Here is an 18,676-nt window from a genome sequence, read left to right on the forward strand (position 1 = left end):
TCCCACAAAGCACCAGACACACCGGGCTTGAGTGTCAGGTCAATGACATGACCCCTAAGCATGCATGGGGTGGGGATGCAAGGCGGGGCATGGAATCTGGCAGGACCCCACTCCAGAGCCAGTCTCAGTGCAGAAGTGTCTATGGCAGCCAGAAGAGGAGTGGGATCATCGATGAAACCACCACACAAGTATTTAGCTCACTGCCCACGATAAAAACCACGAGTATCCATCACATACCAATATAACACCTGGGTGGCGTTATATTGGCATGAAGCCCTTGCCCACCCGCTTCCTCCTGTAATCCTCACAGCAACCCTACGGGGTGGGCTTAGTCCCACAAATGAAGGAACTGAGGTTCCTAGGAGATGACCGAACTTCACAATGTCACACAGTTGTTACTAAGGCCCAGGGCCAGGCCCGGGCTCTGTGTGCCAGACCCAGGGTTGTCCATCGGGGAAGGCAGGACCAAAACAAGCAGGGATGTTGTAAACTAGAGGCTAAGTTATGGGGTAGGACAGCTGCCAGGCCTTCAAAGGCAGGTGGCATGACTAGGGCTACAGCAGCATGCGAAGCATCCCCAAGGAGACGCCCTGAATGCCAAGTGCTCTATCAGGGCACAAGGTCAGTATCTGTCTAGAAACATAGACTCGTTTCAATACTAGCCGCAGGCAAAAGGAATTAGGAAGGAACCTTCTGATGGGGACAAACAGATTATAAAATGCATTCCAAGGCCAACCCCGGGACACTCCATGGCCTTGAATTATCCAGATCTCCGCTCAGTCCAATCCCAAAATCCTTCATGAGGACAACGGCCTTACAGTTTCTCCCTATCACCATGGGGACCACCTGGTCTGTGAACACTGATTAGCTCAGGGCAGCCTGACTTCAAGTGATGGGAACATGATCCAGAGGGATGCTTCCTCCCTAAAGACCCCTCCCCTAGGTCCATCTGAGTTTGCTGGGCAGGATCTTTGGTTTGGGCCTTTTTCCAATACCCTTACTGTCATCCATACTTATCAGGCAGGGTTTTGGGTCTGGTACACAGGGCTCAGATGGGGCCAATCACACAAAATGCAATTTCAATTTTTGTTCATTGGTTATGGAGAGGCACCTCAGTCCTGGGTATCAGGCAGGGCATCAGGGAGTCCTGAGGAGGAACTATATTAGCAATAGAAAAATCAGTGTACTTCCTTCCAGACCTTCCCTCTGAGCATTGCTGTTCTCTGGAGGAATAATAAGTACTAACATTTCTGCAGCACACGCCACGCGCCTCTAAGTGATAAACGTACATCATCTCTATTAATCCCCATCACAACCACACGTGGCAGGTACTCCCATATCCCTACTCTACAAATGAGGGAACTGAGGCCCAGAGACGGTACACAGCTAGGAAATGGCAAAGCCTTACACCAGGCAAGCTGGCTCCAGAAACTGTGTTCTTAACTCCTACTCCATATGTGTCACCTTTTTGAGAAAGAGCCTCAAAGGGATCTGGGTCCAGGTCAAAGGAACTGGATTAACCTCCCTGATGGGGGAGACCATGTGGCCTGTCAGAAGGAAAGGGAGATGGGCTGGAGAATCAAAGGAGAGAGGTAGGGTTCCCAGAGAGACAATTCTGGAAGCCCAGCTGGCCTGTGCCCCTGAAACAAAGGAGAGAAGGAATAAGGCCCTAGTGAACTGGATGCCTAGGCCAAAGCCTGAGGTTTGGGCTCCATTAGCAATTGCTAGGAGGCAGGGCGCCCCCCGGGGCCTCCAGTTCAGAAGGCTCCATGGGAACAGGCAAAGGACTCTCACGTGCTAGTGGCTCCCAGTTCCCTAGAGAGAAGCTCTCTGGATGTTTCTCAAGGGCAAGAACTACATCGTCATCGACATCATCACCATCAACACCACCACCATCATCATCACCATCACCATCACCGTCATCACCATCATAATTATCATTATTATCGCAACCACTTACTGAGCCCCCACTATGTGTTAAGCACCCCACTAGCTGCGTCATGGTTTACCTCATTACTCCTCACACCCGCTCCTCCAGGTGGCCATTGTCCTCATTCTACAGGGGAAGAAACTGGAGGTCAGGGAGATTAAGTAACATGCTCACGTGACTCACAGAAAGCAGTCCGGAGTGTGGTAAAACAGCACAGGCTTCCGAGCTACACAGACAGACCTGAGTCCAAAGCCCGGCCCTGCCCTCACCAGCTGTGGGACATGGAGCAAACAACTTAACCTCTTCCACCAAGTTCAATCAGAGATGCCAGAAGCAATTCATCTCAAGTGTCAGCTCAAATGACTGGCGGTGGCTACCTGCAGGGCTTTGCTGGAGAGGACTCTGAATCCACATCTAAACTCATGGGCAAGGGTGCCATGATCATTACTAACAACTGCCATAGGGGCAGAAGGCTGGTGGGGCGGCACAAGTGTCACACATTTGCCAGTCCTGATCTGGAGAAACATCACGGCTTACAGAGACAACCATACACGTGCATGGGTGCATGTACATAGCCAGCGGATTTTTGACTAATGTACCAAAGCAACCCTAAGTCTTTTCAATGACTGGATATCCATATGGGAATAAATGGACCTAGATACCGGTACCATCAGGCCACTCAAGATGGCTATTCTCTTGCTCACTATACGTCCCCCTGCTCAACTGGTCCCTGCCTCACCTACACCCTACTCACCTGACAGACTTTCCCTCTTAGTCATAGAGGCTAATCAGTAAATGCCTACATACTTGCCCCCAACTCCGACCCAGCTGGTTCTCGTCTTTAGATCAGAACACCTCCACCATGATAGCGTATCAAAGGCGCAAAGGCGTGGTGAAGGACGTGCGCCTCTGCTGGTTTCCCTGGTAACCAATGAGCCAACCTGATGTCAATTCCCACTATAACGGGTATCCTCCCTCTCCCCTCCAGTAGTGAAGACTGCTGCCCTGTCCTGCCCTCGTCTGCCTCACACAGTGCGGTGTCACTCCAGGACCTTGCTTCAGACATGTAAGATCCCCTGTCCATTAAACCATCGATGTCTCTGTCACTGACTCTGGGCTCTTCCTTCTCGAGGCTTTCTGTCTCGAGGCTGGGCAAGTATAAGGCTTGCTGCCCAACAATGCCTATATCATGCCACACAATTAAATTAAATTGAGATGGATCTTAGATCTATAGCTCAAACTAGACAGCTTCTAGAAGAAAATATGGAAGAAAATCTATGTGATATGGAATAAGCAAAGAAGGCTACAGACACAAAATGAAAAAAAAAGTCCATAAATTGGACATCATCAAAATCAAAACTTCTGTTCATCAAAGACACTGTTAAGACAAGGAATGAGCTTGTATCTAGAATATGTAAAGAATGCCTACAGGAAGACAAACAACTCCATTTTAAAGGGGGAGGAGGGACAAAGGAACTGTAAGAATGGTCCACAAGCGTATGAGAAAGTGTTCAACGTCATTAGTCATCAGACAAATGCAAATTAAAGCCACAATGAAATATCCCTCCCTACACACCCACTCAAGTGGCTAAAATTAAATAGACTGACAATGGCAAACATTGACAAGGATGTGAAGCAGTCAGAGCTCTCACAACACTGCTGGTAGGGACATAAAATGGCACAACCACCTGGCTAAGAGTTTGGCGGTTTGATATAAAGTTAAACATTCACCTCCCCTTTGACCCAGCCATTTCCCTCTAGGTATTTACCTAAGAGAAATGAAAACACATGTCCAAAACAAAACAAAACTTATACCAGAATATTCAGAGCATTTGGTTATTCATTATAGCTCAAAACTGGAAACAAGCCAAATGTCGCTCAACAGGAAAATAAACAAACTGTGTTGTATTCATACAGTGGGGATAAAAAGGAACAGACTACTGATACGCTCTACATCATGGGTGAATCTCACAGATATTATGCTGAGCTGGACACAAACAAGTACAGATTATGTGATTCCTTTTATCTTTTTTTTTTTTTTTTTTATCTAGTTCCCTGACCAGGGATCCAACTCGTGCCTCCCTCACTGGAAACAGAGTCTTAACCACTGGACCACCAGGGAAGTCCCCGTGACTCCTTTTAAATTCAGTTCTAGAACAGGCAAAACTAATTTACAGTGGAAAAAAAAAATCAGAATACTGGTTGCTTCCCGAGGGGAGGGGGTTGGGATTGACTAGGAAGGGACATAGTGGAACATTCTGGGGGAAGAGAAAGGTCCCCTATCTGAATCAGAGTATGGGTCCCATGGGTGTATCCATTAATAAAAGTACACAGTCAAGATTTATGCATTTCAATGTATGTAAATTTTTAAAATCCGGTTACACCTAAAGTAATTTGCAAGAAGTGTAGGTTAGTTGGCCTTAAAACAATGAACAGATGCAGGGGACACGGGTTCGTGCCCCGGTCCGGGAAGATCCCACATGCCGCGGAGCGGCTGGGCCTGTGAGCCATGGCTGCTGAGCCTGCGCGTCCGGAGCCTGTGCTCCACAATGGGAGAGGCCACAACAGTGAGAGGCCCGCGTACCGCAAAAAAAAAAACAAAAAAACAAAACAATGAACAAAATCAGGTACAATAGAGGGGTGGGTTCATGCAGGTGGTGCACACACAGACATCTCCCGGCTCTCTAAGCCTCCAAGGTGCCCCCCAACAGATGCAGAGCCAGATTAAGCTCCCCTCGCATCTGCACTGCCCTTGGGCTCCCCTGTCCACTGGGCTGTATGAAATCAGAGGCCTCCTGGGAAGTGGTTCCTGAGGAGATAGCATCTGGACCAGCGACATAAATAGGGTCTGCGTGGGGACCAGAGACAGCTCTCCTAGGAGCGCCAACAAGAAAGCCAGCTAAACCTCCTGCAGCGGTGGTCATGGGCCGCAACAAACGCTTGTCCCAACTGTCATGCCCCCAACTGCAGAGCTTTCTTGAAGAGGGGAAACCAAACCCCCTTGCTGGTGTCCTTGAGCCCTTCTTGCCTCCTCCCAAGAGGGGTCCCGACATCCTTCCCACAAACGCCTCCTCATCTCGTCCATACAAACTTGGTAGATGTGACAGGGGCTGACAGCCCCTCACTCAACCCTGACAGAGGCAGGTGGGTGATCTCTTTTCCCAGTGAGAACAGAAGACAGGGGGCAGGAACCACAGGCAAAGTAAGAGATGGCATCGGGCCTGGGGCAGTGCTACAGGCTGGAAAGGAAACCCCAGCGCCTCCCCACCCAGGCCAGAAAGTGGCTGGTGGGCAGTTCGGGAGCCTGGGAGGGTAGGAGGCCGAGACCCAGCACAGCTCTGTCCAAAGGGAATGAAGGAAGTGCAGAGAAGGCACCTCTGACCTCCACTTTCTTCCCCAACATGTGGGGACCTTGCACCTGCCTGACCCATCACTGAGGGTTTCGCGGGCATCGGTGAGCGATGGAGAGCAAAGGACCAGGGGGGCAAAGCAGGCATGAGACTCTCTGCTCCCCCCACAGCGGGCACCCCAGCCCTCCCTGTTCTCTTTGGGAAAGGAGAAGGTCTGGGGTGGAGGAGGCTGTCCTCAGACTGGCACAAAGAGGGATGGAGAAGGCTGAGAAAGGGTCACCTCCCAGCTGACCGGGCCAGCCCAGCCCTGGTGGGGCTCCAGAGACGAGTGTGACAATTCAGATCAAGGACACGCCAAGTCCCAGCATCACCACCTTCGATAGAACGCCCCGTGCACTTACTGTGAGCTGGAAAAGAATCAGGAGGGTCGATCCCAACCCCTTCACGCCCAAAAGGCTGTTGTATGGTCGGTCCCAGGGGGTCACTCAACCCCCGTGCTTGCCATTAGGGTCTCTTCCAACTCCCCCACCCACCTCCCCATGAGGCCATCCTCACTCCCCGCCCCCCCCACTGAGATGACACACTGCAGCTTATCACATGCTCAGCCATATGGTTTCTTCTGCTCGGTTAAGGCCCACCGAAGACAGCAGGTTCTTTGAGGAACGAGGACGGCAGCCTCAGTCTGACCACACGGGGCCTAGCGCAATGCTGGGCACACACCTGCTCTCCTTGGTGCCTGGTGATCCATTTGGGCATGAAAACCAGATCACAAAAGATGTGGGGAAACAATTCACAGCATTCCCAAGGAGACAGCCCCAAACCCCTCTCCCAGCCCACCCTGCACCATCCACAGCTTGAATTCTGGTTGGGAACTGGGCTCTCATTCTGCCCATCTGCTCGGCGTCTCTTTGGTGGCTTTTCCTCAGTTTCATATTAGCGAGAAAAAAAAAATTCCCTTGAAAACCACAAACACAACGAGGTGGAGAAGGGGGCGTAAAGGACCAGTTGCAGCAGGCATGCCAGTGGGGGGCAGGGGCCTGGGGAGTGGAGGGCGCTTCTCGGGCTGGAGGCCAGCTTCTGCTCCAGCAGTCCCTTCCCAATGGGGGAAGCAACTAGAGGAGGTTGTCCCTGGTGTGTGGGGTGGGATGAGAGCACCTTATCAAAAATGGTTTGGGTCTTAGAACTGAACTTACTCTATGACTACAGGAGGAACACACCTATCTTCAATGGGACCTTGGCCAAGTCATTTCCCACCTCCTGGCCTCCAGCTTCCCTAAAAAGGAAATGGATCACCCATCCCTGACACTTTCTGACTCCCAAGCTACTCAATACCAAAGGGGTTTCACTGCCACCCCTAGCCCAAGCCTGCACTGCCAAGGGAACCAAGTGAGACCCTCCTCCACTGCCCAGATGCTGGGAGGGAGGGGGGCGCTGATGGAACTCCAGGGCCAGTGACCCTGGAGAGATTCCAGCCTCCACCCTCAGCGTCTCAGACCTCGATATGCAGTAATAACCTGGGGAAGTTGGGAGGTATCAGCAAAGCAGACGCCTAATCCCACCCTGGAGAGCACATCGCAGGCGGGAGCCCAGACCTGCACAGGTGACTCCACAGGTGAAAGTGATAGGGAAGGAGGGGGCTTCAGTCCACATCTTGAAGAACACACGTATTCAGGTTTTTTTTTTTTTGGCCGCACCGTGCAGCATGCAAACTTCCCCGACCAGGGATCGAAACTGTGGCCTCTGCAGTGGAAGCACGGAGATTAACCACTGGACGACCAGGGAAGTCCCTGTATTCTGGCTTAATTTAGAAGAGCATTACCTGGAGAAAGAGGGTGTGCTGGGATAGGAGATTCAGACAAAACCAGAGGAGTGGAAGGGAAGTGCCTGCTCCTCCAACCTGGATTCCAGCATAGTCGACGCACCGTAAACATCGACCAGAACTAGGAACCCACAGAACAGGACGCAGTCGCTGCCCTGAACTCAATGCAAGGGCGCGTTGGCCTAACAACGTGACTTGGTAAGTGCAGTCCCGACACGGCGGCTCCCTCTGTTCTGAGCAGGCTGGGGAGAGGTAAATGAGCATCGTAGCTTTAAGTAGCCACCAGGACACTAACCCCAGAGGCCACCATAAGCTCCACGTAGTCCTTGGCCTCTCCACTGTAGTTGACACATCTGCCCATCCCTCTCACCATGTCCCCAGCCTCATCCACACCAGCCTTTCCCTGGGGAGGCCACCCCTGGAATCTCCCATCTTCCCACTCCATCCTCTCCCTGGAGAGTTCACCAACCCACCCCCACCTCCACCCCCAGCTTCAATTCCCATCTCTACAAAAAAGACTCCAGATTTTTATCTCCAGTCACACCCTTCTTCTGAGCCTGGCCCCCAAATACCCAGCTGCTCAGTGACACCCCCACTGGTGCCTCAAGCATGTCCAACTCAGCACTTAGAACTTAAAGCCTCATCCTCCCTCCTGGGTCACCCCCTCTCAGAGAATGGCTGTATCGTTTATCCGGTTGATCCAAATCTGGGACCATTCTTGCTTCCTACCTCTCCCCAAATCCTCATATCTCACCAATCCACCTCCTGGGAGATCTCTGAGATCTGACCACTTCCAGGTGGTCACAGGCCCTTCAGAGTCAGTCCTCTCCCACTGGACTCCTGCAGTGGCCTCCCCACTCATCCCGCTTCCACTCCGTTCCGTCCCACACATCCTGCATACGAGCCAGGGTGACTTTGCAAAAGTCCTGTCACCTTACTCCTCTGACTAAAACCTTCAATGACTTCGATGCCCCTAGTTAGGATAAAGCCCAAAATCTTAGGCAAAACTCCCAAGGGTCTGCCTCTTGGTCCCTAACTGTGAGCGCTCTAGCCATTCTTTTTTTTTTTTTTTTTTACATCTTTATTGGAGTATAACTGCTTTACAATGGTGTGTTAGTTTCTGCTTCATAACAAAGTGAATCAGTTATACATATGCATATGTTCCCATATCTCTTCCCTCTTGCGTCTCCCTCCTCTAGCCATTCTTGTTCCTCGAGAATAAACTTCTCTCCCGCCTCAGGGAGGACGGAGCCTACAGCAGTGCTTCCGGAGCTGAAATGTGCATGTGAATCACTAGGGAATGTGGTAAAATGCAGGTCCTGATGCAGCGGTCTGCAGTGAGGCCTGAGAGTCTGCATTTCTAAGGAGCTCCCCAATGAGGCAGGTGCAGCTGGTCTCTTGGCCTCACTCTGAGTGATAAGCATCTAGAACACTCTCCTCCACCTTGACTGCACTTGTGCTTCACTAAGTCCTACTCCACTCTCAGGGTTCGGCTTAAGCACCACTTCCTCAAAGCCCTCCCTGACCCTCTCCAAGGCTCGATTAGATCTCCCCCCCACAGACCTTATATTGTCTGAGCTATGCTGTGCTTCTCCTTTGGAACATTCATCACACCTAACTGTCCATCCTTCATTCTTGAAATTATTTTTTCAACTTTTGTCTCCATAGCTGGATGACAAACTCCAAGAGAACAGGGATCATACTGCCTTGTTGCTACTAGGTGCCCAGTGCTCAGCACTAGACCTGGCACATGGTCAGCACGTGTAGTAGAAAGCTGTTGGTCTTGCCCGCCCTGCATCCGTTTCCTCTTCCTCTCGTTGTAGCATCTTCAATTTCCCTTTAAACCGCCACCCCTCCCCCATTATCCGTTCTTACAGTTTAGACCAGGGGTCCCCAACCCCCGGGCCGTGGACCAGTACCGACCGGTCTGCGGCCTGTTCGGAATCGGGCCACACCACAGGAGGTGAGTGGCGGGCGAAGCTTCATCTGTATTTACAGCTGCTTTCCATCGCTCGCGTTACCACCTGAGCTCCACCTCCTGTCAGCATTATGGTGAGTTGTATAATTATTTCATTATATATTACAATGTAGTAATAATAGAAATTCCACCCCCCCACCCACCGCCAGTCTGTGGAAAAACTGTCTTCTACGAAACCGGTGCCTGGTGCCAAAAAAGTTGGGGACCACTGGTTTACACGGTGGGCAAGAGACCCAGGTCTGGCCAATCAGAGCCTTCCATCTCTGAGATAGACATGTGACCTAAGCCCAGCCAATGAGCTTCCTCCCTGGGACTTTTGTTAGAACCACTGGGGGGAAAATGATACTCTTCTTTCCACTGGAGTTACTTAGCAAGTAGGAGCTACTGTCCCCATCTGCCACCACAGAGCCAGAGCTTGACAAAGGATGGAACACAGAAGAGAAATGGTAAGAGACGGATATCATGGATGCAGCCGTGCCTGGAGTCTATACTTGCCATTACGAAGGCAATAAATTTTCTTTTATGCTTAAGCCAAAGCGAGTTATGTTTCTGTCACTTGCCACCAAGAGTCTTGACTAACACAACATTCAAATAAATATTGGGTGTTGGGTAAATTAAATGAGCACATAAGTAAAGCCTGCCAAGAGAACTCAGTGACTCCTCCTAGGAGACTTTCAGAATTCCTCCCTGCAAACTCCCGCCATCCATGAGCAGAGACAAGCATCCCACACCCAACTCTGCAGACCAAGGGACTAAAACTCAGAATGGCGACATGTCTCAGTAATACCCTGTGCAAACAAGCCACCCCAGCACCTGACTCGGATGCCAGCACTGTGACTAGGCTAATGAAAGTGGTCTGGCTTTCAATGCCCCTGAGTACCCCACCAGGAGGAGAGCAGAGCTGTCTTCTAGGTCAGCCCTGCATCCTACCTACTCCTGCATTCCTAATTCAGCCAGGACAGGCTCTGACTGCCATTCTGTGACATTCCCCCTCAGTTCTGTGTGTGATGGGCATTCAATGTGGGATGACAATGGGAAGATGGCTTTTATCTACCTCCTTTGAGGGTATCACTTTGCAACAGATTAGGTCAGGGAAGAGGGGGCACAACAGGGACTCCCAGGAAAGAGATACCTAATTATTTCCCTGTGAGTCACCTTGTAGCAGAACCCCAGGACCTCAGATGACTCAGGTGACGTCTTCAGACCTAGTCCTCACCTGGCAAAGTGTGAGGGAGGTGCATTGCTGCCTAGGCAAGATTACTGGCTGAACCAAAGTCCTCCCTGAGGGCCAGCTCAGGCCCATGTGGCCACCCTGCCAGGAAGACTGAACAGTAAAGGGGGAGAGCTCAGTGTAGGGAGGATGTAGCCCCCTCCGGGTCCTGGGATGTAGTCTCCCAGGAGAGAGACTTGTGAATGAAGTGCTAATAGGGAAAGAATTACTGGCTCCCAGAACCTCCAAGGCAACTCTCCCACAGAGGTTAGGGTGACAGGGCCAGCCCAGGAGGCCAGTCAGAGGCAGGTAGAGCAGCGCACAAGTGCCATTCAAGTCCCAGGAGGGTCCCAGCCCACAGGACCCCTCCTTCCCCACCCCCAGCCCCAGGCAGCCCTTCTGGGCAGTAGCCCCGTAAGGCTCCCAGCTGCATTCTGAGTGTCCCCACTTACTCGCGCCTGGGCCCCTTGTGCCGGAACCTACAGCTCCGCAAGGCCTCTCGCTAATCACCAAGCATCCCGCCCACCCCATTCAGCCCCAGTCTATTTCCTCACTGCCCCTTGACACCCCCGAATCTCACAATCACACTTTCCTCCTACACTGGTAATCTCAAGTGGACGCTGCCTTCAGAGGTGTGGAGACATTCCAAGGCCCCCATGGGGACAGAAGCAGCCGGGCCAGGGGCCAAAGCAACAGCACTTTCCCCGCGCACTTCCCCTCCCCACATACCGGCAGAAGCCTCTTACCTTCATGGTGGGAGGCGCAGTGAGAGGAGGGGACAGCGGCCGGTCTGGGAGGGTCACATCCGAGCTGTTGGCCAGCTCCTGCTTCCTGTTAGGCCATAGAACACAGAAGAGGTGAGTGGGGGCCTGTCTGCCCCTCCCCTCTCTCCTCTAACAGCAGCTGGGCTTAAGGACACAGTCTAACACATGCAGAAAATAGAGCCAGTGCATTTCTTTGCCAGGATGTGCTAAAATCTTAGGCAGGGCTACTCCCAGTGTGGTTCCTGCACCACAGCATCACCCAGAAACTTGTTAGAAATGCACATTCTCAGGTGCACGCCAGACTCCCGGGTGATGGGGCCCAGGAATCTGTGTTTTAACCATCTCTCCAGGTGATTGTGATGCTGAGGTCTGAGAACCACAGGTCTAAAGAGATACAGGACTGGGAAGGAAAAGAAGGGGAGAGGGGTAAACGTTTTCAGTTCATCCTCCCTGGGGGGACCCCTTTGTCCCTAAACACACACACACACACACACACACACACACACACACACACACACACGCCCTGGTCAGACTTTGGGAAGACAGGGCTGCCTGCTGTGTATGTTGCAGGTAAAACTTATTTTAGTCCATGTGGGCTAGGACCGTGGAGAGGCAGCTAAACAGAGTTGTGTCACCATGACAACACGACTGCGCCAAGTCCGCTGCTCTCACACACTCCCCACTTTCCATCTGGCCCTTGCTGGTGACCAGGGAGTGCTAGTGTACAGTCCAATCAGTAGGGAGAATGTGTGTCACGGAAAAGCCTTCAGAGCGATGGTCACGCACGGGGCCAGCTGGGCAGAACCTGGGGGAGTCTCCGGACGAGGGACTCTGGTGTCCAGGACGTGCCCTGGCTATATCCTGGGACAGGAGGGAGAGGCAAGGATAACAGAATTAAGAGCCTAAGAAGACCAGGCTGAGACACAAAGCCCCCAATTTTGCAACTGTTTGCTTCTCCAGAGCCCCACCCTGAAGCAGCCAAGAGTCAGCCCCCAACCTGGTCCCACTTAAATGACCAAAGGACCCCCACTGCCACCTGGAGAGAATGCTTCTGTACTTTGTTCCAGCCCATGTCCTGCCAATGGGGGTGACAGCTCCAACCCCAAGCCCCCCTTCGTGAGAGAAGCCATGTTCCCTACAGAGGGAACCGTCTTTCCAGAGGAAACCCTGGCCCTGGGGCTCAGACACCACCCCAGCCTGGCTCCCCTCAGCCCAGGCAGGCCCAGCTACCCTGGCACAGCCCCTGCCTGTCCCTGTCACCTGTCCTCCAGGGACCCAGGTAAGGAGGCTGCGTGAACGTCTGGCTTGGTGGAGGATCCACGTGACCCCACTAACCTCAACCCTGCCAATCCCCCTTTCTGCACCTCCATCTGCCTCCCTCCTCCTTTATTCCTGGACCTTGGACTCACTCCGATGACTGGAGAGTGGGGTCCCCTCCCTCCTGATCCAGACCGTAACTAACACAAGAACCAAAGGGCCAAGACTCAACACTCAAGACGTGCGCACACACGCGGTCACACACAAAGGAACGGACGCAGCTCCTCCTACTTCTCAGTCAGAGCCACCGGCCTCCCCTTGCATTTATGGCCTTGGATGTTACCATTGTGGGTAACATCCGGCTGCTCTGGCCCTCGCCTGCCTGTGGATCCGACAGAGCTGGGTGGGAAACGAGCTTGCTTCCCCTAGCCACTTTACCCTTTCCAAGCAGGCACTGTTCCTCCTCAATGGGCCTGCAGCCCAAGACTCGTGATGATGGAAAAGGAAGGGAGGAAAGATGCTCAGAGAAGGTCCCCTGAGGTGAGGACGGGCAGGGCAGTTCCTGGGTGGGTCTGGGAGCCTGGAAGGGAAAACCATGCAGGGAAGGGAGGGGAGGCAAGCCCCCACCCAGAGTCTACAGGACTGTGTGGGGTTAGCTGAGGACCTCTGGCTTACTCCCCTGGAGATGGCTTGTGGGCAAACTTGACCAGTAGCCGCCTTGGCTCTCTGGGAACACAAACCCTAGAGGAGGACCATGCCAGCAGGTTTTTCATATTAGTGATCGGGAGACCCTCATGTACAAAGTCACACTGTCCGGTTCTCTCCATAAGGTGGAAGATGTCCACGCCCGTAGGACCAGAGCAGCTGAGATTATTACCAAGGTCCCTGAGTCCCAGGCAAAGGGCCCTCGTACCCAGTCCTTCGTGGACTAAGCCTCTCTCCCCTGAGCCAGTCTGTTCTCCCTGGACCAGTCTCCAGGAGCTGGTGAGGGCTATCACATGGGAGCACGGGGCATCTGCCAGAATAATTTCCCAAAGGATGCGTGGAGCCCAGAAGGTGCTGGAGCAGGAAGGAGCACGAGTGGCTACCGGCCTCCTGCTAGCTCCAGGGCCCTGTCCAAGATTCCAGAGGGGACACCAGGCTGGGCAGAAGGCATGACCACTGCCCTCAAAAAGATCAGAACCCAGAGCACATGCACACCGATGGCCGCAAATCAGAAACTACCCTGCCTTGGTACCTAGATAGTTTGGAATGGCTTTATGGGAGGGGATGGGCCACATGGCACCAAACCCTACTCTGGACTTCAGCCCTCCCTCCTAGGAGCCAAAGGTACTTATTTAAGAGCTGACTGCCTGTTACGGATTGAATCATGAACTGCCTTAAAGATATTCTGAAGTCTTTTTTTTTTGGCCGCGCTGTGCGGCATTTGGGATCTTAGCTCCCTGACCGGGGATCGAACCCGCACCCCCTGCGTTGGAAGCACAGAGTCTTAACAACTGGACCGCCAGGGAAGTCCCAAGATATTTTGAAGTCTTCACCTACTTGTAAATGTGACCTCGTTTGGAAATAGGGTCTTCGTAGATGTACCCAAGTTAAGATATGGTCATTAAGGCGACCCCTTAATTCAATATGACTAGTGTCCTTATAAGAGGAGAAGGTGGTCACCTGAAGACACAGACACACAGGGAGAATGCCATGTGACAACAGGGGCAGAGGTTGGAATGATGCACCTGGAGCACCAAGGAAGGCCAAGGATTGCAGGCCACCATCAGAAGCTACAAGAGGCAAGGAAGATTCTTCCCTGGAGCCTTCAAGAGGAGCATGGCCATACTGACAGCTTGATTTTGGACTTCTCACCTCCAGAACTGAGACAATAAATGTCTGTTGTTTTAAGCTGCCTGGTTTCTAGTACTTGGTTAGAGCAGCCCTAGGAAACAAATACACTGTCCAAGTCCCATGTTCTAGCCTTGGCTTTGTAATTGGAAGACCAAAACCCAGAAGGATGAAATCCCTGCTTCAGCCTCAGCACCCCTGCCATGGTCCGCTGGGCTCAACCTCACAACCAATGACATTTGCGTGTAAGCCACCCTCCCAAGGACAGCCAGGCCCAGCCTGGCCACCAGCTGGTGCTAAGATAAGACAGAGTAAGAACATGGTGCTCAATGCAATTCTAGCCCTTTCTCAGCCAAACACATCACACGTACTGAGTGGTGAAAGTGACATGGCTATCTCAAGAGATAACCTTGAATCTGCTCTAATTTATTATAAGCAAAAGGTAAATTATTAGCAGAAATGGTAACTTCCCTCTTATTTGTAATGACTTTCTTGTAACCCACAGTGATCTTGACATGGGTCATGGCACTAAGGTTGAAAACTGCCTCTCAAGCCAAGCCAGCCCACAGGCAGCTCTAAGGCCGCAGGGTCCCAGACCTACCCAGGAACCCAGAAGAAGAGGGGCTGGTGACAGAGGCAGAGGAGGGAAGCAGGGAGATTACACAATCAGCTAAAAGAGAAGGGTGGTAAGAGCAGGTGTGAATGAGCAGGTCAGAAGAGCCTCCCGCCTCTGGGGTCCCGGAGGCGCAGCCCACTCAGCTTCCCTCTGCCCCAGAGCTGCCTGGCACTGAGGTTCTCTACTCTGGGATTCTTTCCCCAGCTGGGAGGGCTCAGGGAGGCCGGGAGAGGTCCTATCTGGCTTTAGCCAAACGTAAATCTCAGGAGGAAATGATCAAAGAGCCTGGAGAGGAAGCTGAGAAAGCCGGGGGATGATTCACTCAGATGGGGCTGTTCACAGGGAACTGGGCAGATCTCCAGGCAAAGACCCCACTTACAGTACCCAGGCCTCCAGGGTTCTTGCCTCCAGCCTCCAGTGTCTCTGCCCCAGACCATTTGAAGTCATTGCAGCTATCATCTCTCCCACATTTCTATGAAAAGGACCTATATTAAGAATCAAGAGATTCCTGGGTTCAAGTTTGTCTCTACTTGCTACCCCACTGTGTGACCTTGGTTAAGTTACCTCACTTCTCTGTGTCCCAGTTCCTTCCTCTGCAAAGATGGGGGTGATAATGTTCTGAGGATTCAAACATAATGGCTGTGAAATAAAATATAAAGTCCTATACAAATGTAGACCATTATTATTATAACTCATAAAATGGTGACCAGGTTTCCAAGTGGAAAGAGAGAAGCAAGGGTCCAGGGCTGTTTACGTGTCTTTGAAAACATTCCTGGCATCTCAAATAAGCACCAGTTCTAGCCCCGGGGATCTACTGTCAGGATCATAACCATCGGTTAATAATCAACAACAGGAAAAATCCCCTGTAACAGCAGATGGCTCTGGGGCCAGGTTTAAGCCCTCCCTCTGGCACAGAGTTTCTCCCAAACCTACACACTCCCCTTGTCTGCATCTCCCACTACACCAGTTCCCCAGCCACCCTGCCATGTTCGGCCCCGCTTTCTCTTGCTTTCCAAGTAGCCAAGCTAGAGAAATGCACACAGCTGGCCGCTATGAAGAGCTTCCCAGGAAAACCAAACCAAAAGGAACGAGACACATCATCACGACAGCCAAAAGGTGGAAATAACCCAAGCAGCCATCAACCGATGGATGGATAATCAACACGGTCCCTCCACACAATGGAATATTATTCAGCCATAAAAAGGAATGAAGTACTGATACATGCTACAACATGGATGAACCTCAAAAACATGCTAAATGACAAAAGCCAGAAACAAAAGGCCACCTATTACATGATTCCATTTATACGAAATGTCCAGAATAGGCAAATCCAAGACAGGAAGCAGATGAGTGGTTGCCTGGGGGCGGGGGCAGAAGGAGAAGGGGCAGGGAGGGTCTGCTCGTGGGTCCGGGGTTTCTTTGGAAGTGATAAAAATGTTCTGGAACTATGCAGTGGTGATGGTACAGCTTTGTGAATATACTAAAACCCATTGAATCGTACACTTTAAAAGGGTGAATCTCATGGTATGTAAATCATACCTCAAAATTTTTTTTTTTTTTTTTTTGCGGTACGCGGGCCTCTCCCTGTTGTGGCCTCTCCCACCGCGGAGCACAGGCTCTGGATGCGCAGGCTCAGCGGCCATGGCTCACGGGCCCAGCCGCTCCGCGGCATGTGGGATCTTCCCGGACCGGGGCATGAACCCGTGTCCCCTGCATCGGCAGGCGGACTCTCAACCACTGCGCCACCAGGGAAGCCCTATACCTCAACTTTTTAGAAAGAAGTAAGGATGAAGGGGCTGAATGGGCTCCATTTCTGTCATTCCTGCTGCTTAATTTTCTTCTCTGGCTGCCTTCTGGTGGCCCCGGGGCCCCGGGCTGTGTGCAGGGTCTTGCATTGTGGAGATGCTGAGTACAGTTTCCTGACTGATCCCACCTGGTGAAAGCAGTGCCTTTCTTCCCCACCCCCAGCATTCTTAAGTACTTACAGCATAGTACTTAAGAACTTAGGAGAGGGTCTTGGGGTTCCAACTTTTCACATTTCCAAACCCTGCATAACCAACTAGACCATAAACGATAGGAAATAAAATAAAACAAAATGAAATTTAAAAGCTTCCAGAGAAATCATCATAAGGAGATACGATGGGAAGAAAAGGGAATTAGAAGCCAGGACTGGCTCCCATCAGCTCTAGCCGTGACAAGCTGGACCCTCAGAGTCTTATTATCTCTGCTTTCCCCTCTGCAGAATGGGCAGGCTAACCCCCAACTCCCGCTCCCTGCACTGGACTCAACTCTTCAATATGACTAGAGTCTTAAGACAGTTTTCGTGGTGGCAGAGAATTGTGTGGTCATTGGGCAAGCCGGGTCAGGGGCAGGGACGAGGAGGGACCGGGCTGGGCATGGGCTGGGGGTCCCAGCCCAGAGGAATCCACCTTGCTGTCTACAGAGACCCAAGGCCACAGGCACAATCATGTAGCCCTCATTCCAGCAGCCAGCAGTGCTGGGGCATCCCTGTGGCTGGAAACATGTCTGAGAAGTTCTGTCCATCATGGCAGGACAGCCTGGCAGATGCTGGAGTAGAGGGCCAGCCTCCAGCCTCGAGGGAGGCGGGCAGGCAACATGTACAGTGGATCAAAAGCCCTGGTGTTCTGCTCCAACAGACCTGGATTTGAATTCCGGTGCCACCCCTGATGAGCTGTGTGACCGTGACCAAGTTACTTCGCCTCTCCCCACCTCAGCTTCCTCATCTGTAAATAATACTCACCTCCTTGGGTGGTCTGAATAAGGCCTGTAAAGCACTTAGCACAGTGCCTGGTCCACAGCAAAAACATAATACCTGGCCGCCATTGTCATTGCCAAGGCTGCCGTCAGATAAGCTGGAGGGAATGGGCATGGTGGCGGGGACACGAAGGCAGAAAGCCAATCAGAGAGCAGAGAGGAGGCAGGGACGGCTTCAAATCCGAGGGAACCTGGATGCCCACATACTTAAGACAGGAGAGTCCAGCCACTGCGTGTGGGCCGCCGGGTCCTGGGTTTGTGCACATGGCTTGATCCCAAGCCCCAAGGGCCCAGACATGGAGGTGAAGACATTACTGTCCACACTCTGCTGGGGCCAGTGTAGAAGGGGAGAAGGATGCCAGCCCAGCAGAACGGGCGGGGGAACGGAGGGAGGGAAGGGGACACGGGATTCAGGAATGAGAGGCTCCAACACGTGGAGGGATTGAGTCCCGATGCCCACCTTGGAGAGCCACTTGGGGAGGAGCAGGTGCTACTCACCTGTCCGCACCTGGCAGGGCCGGCTCTGGTGACCCATCCCATTGCCATGCACACCCTAAGAGGATCCAGGAGACTCAGAGCACAGCTCTGGACCTTCAAGGATGCAAAACTCCCCAGGGAATGCAACCCCAATCCCACCCCACCGTGCCCACCCAATCCCACCCCACCGTGCCCACCCAATCCCAGGGTTCACAGACGCAGAGACCAGCAGAGCCGGGAGAAACCAATAGAAGCCACCCGACAGCCTGATCATGGTGACGAGGACATTGAGGCCCAAAGAGGCCGAGGGAGATGCCCAAATCCCACAGCGAGCCTCTCTCTTCTTCTCCTGAGAAGAGCTGCGGCTCCCCTGTCACCTCAGCATGAACGTGGGAGGTGAGCAGGTCACGACATCTCAGGAAGAACCTGAGGAAGCACGGCTGGTTTATGGACAAACGTTTATAAAGCATGAGTGCCGGGGCCCTGTGTGAGGGGAGAGGTGGGGCAGGGGCCCCGGGGATCTACGGGTCTACGGCTGTGCAAGTGTGCCAGGTGTGACTCAGCCGCAGGCCAGCACGTGGGACGAAGGGGAGGCCAGGGCGATGCTCCGTGCCTGCAGCTACAAAGAACATGCCGGCGTCTCTCTGGGTGCGTAGGGGGAGGATGG

At 52.5% G+C, this 18,676-nt stretch overlaps 1 protein-coding gene across 4 annotated transcripts in view; it reads right to left on the bottom strand.

Moving 5' to 3' along the window:
- Positions 1–18,676, bottom strand: part of RAP1GAP2 (RAP1 GTPase activating protein 2) — a 186,907-nt gene that overhangs the window by 93,041 nt on the left and 75,190 nt on the right. For all 4 annotated transcript variants that reach the window (XR_004347654.1, XM_032617539.1, XM_032617538.1 and 1 more), the window contains one exon: positions 11,034–11,118. Coding sequence is in view for 3 of the 4 variants with exons in the window: in XM_032617539.1 (XP_032473430.1) it covers positions 11,034–11,118 (85 nt within the window). In the remaining variant the exon portion in view is untranslated. The remainder of the gene's footprint in view (positions 1–11,033; positions 11,119–18,676) is intronic.

Source organism: Phocoena sinus, chromosome 20, assembly GCF_008692025.1.
Source record: "Phocoena sinus isolate mPhoSin1 chromosome 20, mPhoSin1.pri, whole genome shotgun sequence".
Taxonomy (NCBI): Eukaryota; Metazoa; Chordata; class Mammalia; order Artiodactyla; family Phocoenidae; genus Phocoena; species Phocoena sinus.